The sequence below is a fragment of the Ciona intestinalis genome, chromosome 9 (assembly GCF_000224145.3).
Source record: "Ciona intestinalis chromosome 9, KH, whole genome shotgun sequence".
In the NCBI taxonomy this organism is placed as follows: Eukaryota; Metazoa; Chordata; class Ascidiacea; order Phlebobranchia; family Cionidae; genus Ciona; species Ciona intestinalis.
In genome coordinates this window covers 5,633,125-5,643,336 of record NC_020174.2, presented here as the reverse complement: position 1 = coordinate 5,643,336, position 10,212 = coordinate 5,633,125, and the positions used below count along the sequence as shown (strand labels likewise).

Below are 10,212 nucleotides of genomic sequence, written 5' to 3'. Positions count from 1 at the left end.
CAAGGCTATACCGTCTTATAACGTATGTAATATACCACTATTGTGACGTAACAGACCGCGATTGTGACGTAATAAATCGTTAACCTTACGCAAATCAGACGAATTACGGTGACACAGCATGTTTTTGCGCATTTTTAAAGTTAATTTTCGACACGAACGCCCGACTTTTTTGAAAAAAAAATTAGACAGCAGGTATCAGTGAGGGCTATAGAACATTTTGAAACCAAAATTTCAGGTGGCCACCAGCTAAAGGATTACCGGTCAAACTTATTTAAAAATTAGGTAATATTAAAGAATCCAACCACCGTGTCATACATTAAAACAAGTACACAACCAATAATGTATTTTTGATCTTATTCTGGGACACTGCCATGGGAAGATTTTCCACTAGTACTGTAAATGAAAACCCATACTTATCGTATTTCATGCGTTAAACAGGTGAAAGATAGTCTACAGGATATGACACCCATGAAAAATGTTCATGTGCCCATGCAGCGCCAAGAAATAAGAAACAACGTCAATAAACCTGTGCTACCACTTATAATGCCCAAGTAAGCAAGTGCAATCCTTTCTTTCTTAATTCTAACACTAAAGTTTCAGATTCCCTGTATTTAATAAATGGTATTACCACAGACCTTTTGAAATTAAATCAATAGAATAAAACAGCCTACTGTTTTTTATACATACCTCCTAATAGTTGCCCTATAGTGTCTATCTTGCAATTCTGAAGCACCTTTTACAAAAATAACTTATAAAATGTATAGATAAATCCAATTTAAAAATAACCAAATAACCTTAGGGTTAAATGATTAAATCAAAGTCTTCTTAAAAACTGAGGTTTTAAATGATTTCTACTTCAAGGCAATTTGCGAATGACTCCCGAATGAGTGACACGTGTCCTGTGCTCTCGTACTCCGGTGGCAAGTCCGATGTTAACATGATTAACGTGTATGATCATCTTCCATTTGATGATCCAGATGGTGGAGTTTGGAAACAAGGTTGGGACATCCAGACATCGGATCAGGAATGGGCTGGGAGAAAATTGAAAGGTGTCGATATATTTTGTGTTGTTTCACTTTATTGTATCTAAAACTTTTTCTCTGGCAATAGCCTATCTGTTGAACAAATTCTCAAGTTTTTAAACTTAGTTTGTATATATTTCACAATATAGTGCCATGTATATAGCATCACAAACTTATTTAGTGGGAATAATGTAGCTGCTAAACAAATATTTCTTTTTTAAACTTGTTTTAACGGATTTTACATTTAAGTCCAATTTGAAAACACATTTGTCAACAATTTTTTATAAAATGTTTAGTGTTCATTGTCCCTCACTCACATAATGATCCTGGTTGGTTAAAGACGGTGGAAAGATACTTCAGCGATCAAACACAACATATTCTCAATAATATTGTGGATGCTTTGAGTCAAGACCCTGCAAGGTTATTTCATAATTAAGTGACCATCATTGCTACTTACTTTATCAATTTTACTGCCACAAACTATTTATCAAAATTTTTTTAGGAAAGTTTTTGCAGGAAAAAATCAATTATATTGTTTTTTTTTTCCTTAGCCTTATATATATAAGAATTTATATCATTTGTGCTTCATTTTAGGAAGTTTATCTGGGCAGAGATGTCGTATCTCTCAATGTGGTGGGACATTGCCACACCTGATCGTAAGCAGAAAATGCAGACACTCGTGAAGAATGGACAGCTTGAGATAGTTACGGGTGGTTGGGTCATGAATGATGAAGCAAACACTCATTACTTTGCTATGATTGATCAACTCATTGAAGGTAAATAACTAAATATACCTTACAACCTGATGTGTTAAGGGTCTTTAGGGGATTACTCAGCTAAGAAATATGTTTATTTTTATATAAAATATGGCTTGAATAAATGCTAAGTTTTATTACAGTTTTATTATTTTGAATAGAGTACTTGAGACAGTGTATTATATATCAATTTTTATTATTCATGTTAACATTATTATAAAAAGTAGTGATGGAGACAATGTGTTATATCTTTCAGTATCTAACACTAAGTTAGCCATAATCCATTGCACGCACAGGTATGGAATGGTTGAGGCGAACATTGAATGTTGTTCCAAAAAGTGGGTGGGCGATTGATCCCTTTGGTCACACCCCCACCATGGCTTATATACTGAAACAGATGAAGTTCAAAAACATGCTGATACAAAGAGTCCATTATGCAGTGAAGAAGTATCTTGCTCAGGAAAAGTCTCTGGAATTCAGGTAAATTAGCTCTTCAGGTATAGTGTTGGTATTTTTTGCTGCAGTATTGTGTTCCATATTGGTAAGGTCCTTGTCAAAGACCTGGGATTTGGCCAAGATTTCGACCATCCCTTTGTAAAACATGAGTTATTAGATCAGAATACACATTCAATAATGCTACTGTTTACTTTAAATAGATGGAGACAAATGTGGGATTCAGCTTCAAGTACAGACATGATGTGTCATCTCATGCCTTTCTATTCATATGATGTTCCTCATACTTGTGGCCCAGACCCCAAGATTTGCTGCCAGGTAGGAAGACTTGTTTAGAAAGACTGAGAAAACTATTTCTGTACTTTCTAACCAGTAGTGTTTTAATTCAAAATTGTTTTGCGCTCGAAACAAATAGTATCACTACTTTTGCATTTAACTGGTTAAGAAATGAATTGTTTTTGTTGGAATATTTTTAATGTAAATTCCTCTTTTGAGATGCCCTGTATGATCTATTCTATAGCATCGGCATGCATAATATAAAATCTTTAATTAAAAAGTCCTGATCTGTTTTATCCTCAGTTTGATTTTGCTCGCTTACCCGGCGGCAAGATAACCTGCCCATGGAAAGTTCCTCCTGTTGCCATCACTGACTCCAATGTAGAAACACGAGCCGGAATACTACTTGACCAATATAGAAAAAAGTCAAAACTCTTCAAAAGTGACACCCTGCTTATTATATTAGGAGATGATTTTCGTTATTCGCTGGTAAGAAATTTGTTTTTTTTATACATGGGTGAGGTCCTTTTCGAGAAAAAAGGATCTGGACAATTACCCATTAAAAAACTTGATAATATAGTTTGATTTAACTAACAGTAAGAAAATTTAATTTGAAGGGTTTTTGTTCAAAATTGCCGAAATATAAAAGCTACACCTTTGAGAAAACAAAGAATCAAATTGTTTTCTGTCCTAAATATTTTGCTAGACAAGTCTAACAAAATACGGACAATAAAGATTTACGAAATTTCCTTTTTACTTAGAGCAAGGAAACCAACGATCAGTTTGACAACTACGCTCGAATTATCTCGTATGTGAATTCGCACCCAGAGTTAAACGCAAAACTTCAGTTTGGAACATTATCCGAATATTTTGATGCCATGAAATCTGAAGTGGGGGGAGAGGAAAAGTAAGATATTTGTTCTCGTGTTTTTTTTATTTTGTATGAAGAAAAAATTCTATAGTTAGATGTACATTGGTTATCTCAGATGTGATTTGACAAAACTAATTGAAAAAAATTGAAATGTTAAATATGAAGCTTTCCACTAAATAAAAACATGACCATTTTTTATATTTTTATCAGTTGTAAGAAAAGGCTGAAAACAAAAAAGTCAAAGTTAAAACATGACAAAAGTATGAATCTGTTTTTAATAATGCTGTGAAAAACAGACTCCCAGCTTTAAGTGGTGATTTCTTCACTTATGCTGATAGAGAAGATCACTATTGGAGTGGTTACTACACTTCACGGCCTTACCACAAAATGCAGGTAATTTTGGGAATCTGAGTAATAACCAAACCTTATGTGATGTTTGAATGGTGAACTGTAGTGTACTAAATTGTCCAATTGCTGGATGATTCGTTAAAATTGTCTATCCCCGTGGAAAAAAAAATTTAGCGTGCTTTTCTTAGCCCAGAGTTTTAAAGGTCCAAGACTCAACACTGCTGGTAAATGTGGTGTCCTTGTCCTTTGACAAGACTCTTAACGGCAACTGTTCCAACCCAGTGGTCCCTTCTAGCTTGACTAAATTGTCAGCCTAAAAAACAGAACACCTGTATTTTAACAACTATTGTTGCATTTCCATGCGTAGATAAAAAAGTTACATTCATTCATTTAAATTTACAGGAGAGAGTCCTGGAAAGCCACCTTCGAGGAGCAGAAATGTTGTTTGCGCTCTCATGGCCCAAAATCCAGTGGACAGGACTTGGTGAAACATTTTCACATGAACTTTACCCGTAAGTTTACATTGCAATTGTCATGAAAGTTGGGTTTTATTGATAAGGTAGACTTTTCTCTGATTTGTTTGGTAGCTTCATTTAATCTAAGGTAGTCATTGGAAATCAGTCAGCCGTAACTTAAAGATATGTATGGTGGACACACCTTGTTTCTGTACAATAAGTGTAGACGCTCCTTACTAAAGCATAACCTCTCTCGGTCAGGCCTATAATAGAATAGATTTTGTACTTCTGAATTTTAAAAAGTGTGTTTGTGTTACAACAACTGTCCTTCTACCATTGCTTCCCGACTTTTTAGTATTTTTTGAAATTTTTATCCTTCTCTTTAAGAAACAAAATATGTCATTCATTCTGTATGAAACAAATTCCCCTAACCACCCATATTTCTTTTCCATCATCCAGACTGCTGGTCCAAGCACGTCAAAATCTTGGTTTGTTTCAACACCACGATGGTATAACAGGCACAGCAAAGGATCATGTTGTTGTTGATTACGGGAATAAACTCATGAAGAGTGTTATGGATGCAAAGAAGGTGATTGATTATGACGTCATTTAAATCCACCCTTTATAGCATAATAATCCAAAACAAAAGTTCTCATAAAATAAGCAGTCTTGCAGGAATATTAATTTTTCATTAACTTTGCACTAAACTGACTGCAGACTTTCTTCTTATGTACTACTGTCTTGGCCTACGGGACAGTGGTTAAGGGTTTGAGGCTCGCTGCTGCTAGTATTCTCGGCGTATGAGTGCTAAGACACTTAACAGCAATTGCTCCAACCCAGTGTTCCCTTATGTCGCACAGAAGGATAAAATCCATACAAACCGTAACCGTTTATATCATATGCAGGTAATTTCATACAGTGCCCAAGTTCTATTGCAAGAAATGATCACGTTTGATCCAAATACCATGGTACTTAACTATGATGAGGTGTATCAAGCTCAGAACCAACAACCTGCGCCTGTGGTTGTTAAGCTACCAACGAAGAATGAAGAAGCGCGGAAAGTCGTTCTCTACAACTCTCTGGATTACGACAGAACTGGTATGTTTGTGGTTCATAAAACATGGATTTTCTGGTCCGTTTCAATACAAATATGACAGCCCAGATGTATGGTAGGATTTTCGTCTCAAACGTTCGGAACAATTGTCCTTTGCTTTTCTTCATTGGACTTTTGTAGTGGCTGTATTTATACGACAAGTCACGTCACGGGACTTGAGATTTAGGCCACAGTTGGCCTATTACCTTTTTTTTGACACTGACATTTCATTTTGTCACACAAAATACATTTTCATTTCCACTGATTCGTGTTTCAGGTGTCGTGCGTCTAATTGTTACGTCACCCGACGTGGTTGTGATGTCAGAAAACAAAAACGTCGTTCCATCGCAAACCAGTCCGATCTGGTCAGATTCGACGGAGATCCGCACAGACCAGTTTGAACTGGTTTTCCTTTCAACTGTTCCCGCAATAGGACTGGCGGTGTACAAGATATGGTACGTTATGTTATAAATGTCGAGATGTAAATATATGCAATTGCAAAGTTAATGTGTAGGTAACATGTCTTGTGTATGCACATCAGTTGTAGTTTATAAATTGTGATTAAAACATTTTTTTTACAAATTTAAGTTTCACGGCATGTAGTAAAATATTCCCAGAGTAATTCGTACGCATGGCGATGCACCTAATGACAATGTATCTGTGTTTACATGATATATTTCAGAACATTTTTTTTGCATTTCTTAATTTTTACAACGTGCGTTTTTTCCAATGTTTAAACCCAGGGAAGACAACGACGTAGCAGACACCACGCACTCAACTGTTAAGTTTATCAACCCGAGAGTTGGGTTTTCGAAACGAACCCGCAGTAAGTTTGTACTCGACGTTGAGGATAGCGGGGAGTTTACCATCATGAATGACCAATTAGTTGCGCATTTCTCTGGACAAAACGGGATGCTGCAGTCGGTCACCACTGTGCGTGACAACGTTAAAACGCAGGTTAGTATGAAATCGTTTAACTTTACAAATTTAGCGTTTTGCGGGTATGTGTGTAACAAATGTAGAGGAATGGTATAGAGTGGTTCTGTCCTAAACCTCCGGACTCATGGCGTGTCACGCTGCAGGTTCTTTTGAATTTAACAAATATAGCACGCCACTGGAAAAGCGCTTATATTGTCGCATTTAAAAAAAACTGAAACCTCAGCTTAAAATACCGCCCCTTTCTAAGTTACAACTTTTGGGCTGAAGCGTTAAAAAAATCTTTAAAAAATCTCACATTGTTAAAAATAACAGCTTTCATAAAGTAAAAAATATGAAAACATGATTATTTGCATAACTTCCATCTAATGCACTCACTGTATATTGTCAAACCACAGCTCGGAATTGAATTCGTCGCTTATACTTCTCGTAATAAGAAAGACAAGAGCGGCGCTTACTTGTTCCTGCCTGCTGGACCAGCACAACCGCATGTAACAGAATCCCACCGACCGTTAGTAAGGATCATCAGGGGTCCAGTGATGTCAACGGTGCATGTTCTACTACCGAACGTTCTGCATAAGTAAGTATTTGACATTGTTATACAATGTAAGCAGTCCAAAAAACACACCTGGCGTAACATATAGTAGTTGGGGTAAGATGAGACATGTTTTTTATTTTATCGTCCCATTTGGTAGTAAACAAAGAATGTTTACAGAATTATATAACCGTATCCTTACGGCTGTAAAAGGGCGTTGTTAACTGTTAAAAACACGATTAGGAAACATGATAAGACTGTGTGCTAACGGCTTCATCCTACTGCACAACTATTTACACATCTCTTTTTTTTGTACAGAGTTACCCTATACACCGGTACTGGTGCAGGCACGCAGTCTTTAGGCGTCCACGTCTCTAACGACGTCGACGTTAGAACTGGCTACGACAACAAAGAACTCAGTATGAGGTTAAACAGCGAAGTTTTATCGGGAAGCAAATTCTTTACGGATTTAAACGGTTTCCAAATTCAACCCCGAACCACGTATTCTAAACTGCCACTACAAGCAAACTTCTACCCAATACCCACAATGGCGTTCATACAAGACGAAAAATCAAGGTGCGTCCACGTCCATTATAGCTTATTATAACATAAATACCGTAAGGTCCTGGTGCAGTGCTTTACTAAAGTTGGACGATTTTCGTAACAATATAGTATTCGGGGTTAAGTTCTATGAAATTTGTTAAAACATAAATCAAGTCAAACGAAATGTTTTTGTGAGATATATAATTCGCCTAAAATTGCATCATCAGTCTTGCATTAATTATTCCAAGTTTCAAAACACTTTTCGCCTGCAGATTAACTTTGATGACGGCCCAACCACTGGGTGTTGCTTCACTGAAGTCAGGTCAACTTGAGGTGGTTTTGGATCGTCGTTTAATGCAGGACGACAACAGGGGGGTGGGTCAAGGTGTGAAAGATAACTTACCAACTCCTGAGAGTTTCGTGATTATGCTGGAAAGGTGGACCGCTATTGCAGCGAAAGAAAGCAAATCGTCAGCGAAGCTCGCGTATCCATCTATGGCTGTGTATCAGTCATCATGGGAATTGCTACACCCAGTACGTCCAATGTCGGTAAATGGGCCGGTACATTTGAAGGAAGATTACCGCTCGCTGCCACAGCCTTTACCATGCGACGTGCACGTGTTAAACTTGCGAGCAATTCATTCTAAAGATGCAGTTGCCCCTACCGACCAATCGGCTCTGCTTCTACACACAGTTGGGCGCGAATGCTCCTTGGACGCGGATAAGTATTTCCACCCAACGTGCCTCATGCACGGCGTCGAGAAATTGGCTATCACGATCTCGACGCTTTTTACCAACTCTGGCATGCGGAAGACGTCGCTGTCCTTACAGCACGACGGCTCGTTGCTGGACAACCAAGGCGGTATTACAGTTTCCCCAATGGAGATACAAGCTTACAAAATAGTACTGACGTAAAATTAAATCATAATTTCTTCCAATCAGCTCAAGAACAAAATTAAGTAATTATTTTCTAAAACCGTCAGCAGTCCCAGTACTGCATATATGCACTTATTCTATTTTCTTAGAGGTTCATATCAGTTTATAATCACCGAGAGCGGACGTTACCGCCCACCTGAGCACTGTCGAGCTGCTCATTTTCAAGCATGTATTATTACAATTTACGTGTACATGTAACCGGTAATGTGAAATCGTGTAAATCTATAAAGGTGTTAAGCTCGTTATGCACTAACTTGTGTACTGAATGTGCCTGAATTACAAATAATGTTAAATTCGAATTTCGGAAACAAGTAGAAAACTGTTTTGCATCGTTTTCATTCCTTTTACTATGAAAGCCATATTGTGGGAAAATTCAACGTTTTGCGTCTAACGTATACATTATCACATTCTTGTTATATATATGATATTTTTGATTTTCCTTAATACTAGTTTGTTGAAGTAACTTGAATAGCAGTCCACGTATTTATCCGGAGACAGTGTTTCCGCAGTATTGCAAAATACATTTGTGCCTCAGATTTGAAGCAGAATTTATGTTCTTTATAAATTGAGTAAGTGTATAAGAATCTACAATAACCTGCACGCAAGGGAACTATATGAGTTTTATTTCGGCATATTATATACATTGTTTATGATTGGAACAATGCAAATTGAATCAGATAAAATACATTAATAAGAGTATAACAGCAACACTGACGCTTGGTGAACGTTTATACCCAACTTAACACGGTGCACAACTATTGGTTGGGTAATTTTCAGCTGCCATTTCGTTGCCAAGCTGACAAGCCGCACACGGAGAACAGAACATCGACACGCAAGCATCCTCAAGCACTGTGCCCTGGAAATATAACGTGTTGCCAATAACGAACTTACTGTTAGTTAATATAGTAGATGGGGTAAGATGGGAATGTTTTCATTCTATTTTATCGTCCTGTCCCATATGGTAGTAAACAGAATATTTACAGAATTATATAACCGTAGCCCCGCGAGTTTAAATGGTGTTGTTAATTGCTCTGAAGCCAAGAAATAAGGATATAGGAGATAACAGTATCCACCCCACTCCACAGTACTATGATAAGAATTCACCTGAATGCCATGGGTCATTCGGAACTTTGTTCGCAGAGCTGACATTCCAGGCGTAAGCATTCCTACACAACAACTTTCACCCATCCTCTTTGCGAGACCGACGGTGTAACATGGCTGGAAACAATACACACACATGCCTGTAATATAAAATCAAAGTTTCAATGTCTGTGTTTAGTTTTTATAATAAAGTTTATTGTGTTACTTACACACGCCGCAGTTTTTGTAACAGTCGCAGATCCCAGATCTCCATACTCGACCCGAGGGCTGGTGAGTTACCACAACACTAGTAGTGGTCGAGCTGTATGGCTGGTTCTGTATTGGCATTGGTTGATACTGAATATGTTGCTGAACTTGCGGTGGTTGTGCGTTGTAAGACGGCGGTGCTGTCGCCGCGTACGTATTGTCGTATTGGTTATCCAATAAAGGGGATTTAACATTGCTTTGCTGTGCCATGACGCTGAAAGATTTAAATGAACTCTGGAAAAACTTACAAAACGGACTAAAAACTGGAAAGTATAAACTGAGTATTTCAAGCAATCAAAGGCTAACGTAAACTAAGTTGTAAACAAAAACTAGTATTCTTGAACTGTGGTGAACAACTCACCAATACGTCTTATTACAAATGCTATAAATAGAGATTTCGCCCACGTATTGGTTTCTCTATACTCTCTGGACTCTCGAGCAAGAAATCAGTTTAATTGGGCAGGCTCTTTGCCAGACCTGACGGAGAAAATAACCCGTGGTAGCAATGTACAACCCGTGACTTGGTTTATCATTACCCAAATATCAACAGTATGTGCGCGTTATCTTAATATCACGTGACCCCGGTAACGAATAAGCGCTTTCCTCGGATTGCAGTTTCCAGCGTATAAAAAATGTGTTTTA

The 10,212-nt window shown here is 37.6% G+C and overlaps 2 protein-coding genes across 2 annotated transcripts in view; one reads left to right on the top strand and one right to left on the bottom strand.

The window, feature by feature from the left end:
* Window positions 1–8,759, top strand: part of LOC100180083 (alpha-mannosidase 2) — a 9,630-nt gene extending 871 nt beyond the window's left edge. Inside the window, exons 2-18 of the mRNA XM_002128825.4 lie at window positions 439–551; window positions 862–1,049; window positions 1,319–1,442; window positions 1,617–1,798; window positions 2,074–2,257; window positions 2,434–2,548; window positions 2,810–2,995; window positions 3,268–3,413; window positions 3,674–3,770; window positions 4,128–4,237; window positions 4,640–4,769; window positions 5,086–5,278; window positions 5,551–5,728; window positions 6,017–6,230; window positions 6,608–6,789; window positions 7,063–7,320; window positions 7,560–8,759. Of these exons, the coding sequence (XP_002128861.1) occupies window positions 439–551; window positions 862–1,049; window positions 1,319–1,442; window positions 1,617–1,798; window positions 2,074–2,257; window positions 2,434–2,548; window positions 2,810–2,995; window positions 3,268–3,413; window positions 3,674–3,770; window positions 4,128–4,237; window positions 4,640–4,769; window positions 5,086–5,278; window positions 5,551–5,728; window positions 6,017–6,230; window positions 6,608–6,789; window positions 7,063–7,320; window positions 7,560–8,202 (3,243 nt within the window). The 3' untranslated portion in view covers window positions 8,203–8,759. The remainder of the gene's footprint in view (window positions 1–438; window positions 552–861; window positions 1,050–1,318; window positions 1,443–1,616; window positions 1,799–2,073; window positions 2,258–2,433; window positions 2,549–2,809; window positions 2,996–3,267; window positions 3,414–3,673; window positions 3,771–4,127; window positions 4,238–4,639; window positions 4,770–5,085; window positions 5,279–5,550; window positions 5,729–6,016; window positions 6,231–6,607; window positions 6,790–7,062; window positions 7,321–7,559) is intronic.
* Window positions 8,760–8,829: 70 nt separating this feature from the next.
* Window positions 8,830–10,205, bottom strand: LOC100177734 (cornifelin homolog). Its single transcript, XM_002128714.4, has 3 exons — window positions 9,534–10,205; window positions 9,328–9,464; window positions 8,830–9,079 (listed from the first exon to the last, which is right to left on the bottom strand). Exons 1-3 carry the CDS (start codon window positions 9,778–9,780, stop codon window positions 8,963–8,965), a joined length of 501 nt encoding a protein of 166 aa, XP_002128750.1. The 5' UTR covers window positions 9,781–10,205; the 3' UTR covers window positions 8,830–8,962.
* Window positions 10,206–10,212: the final 7 nt, after the last annotated feature.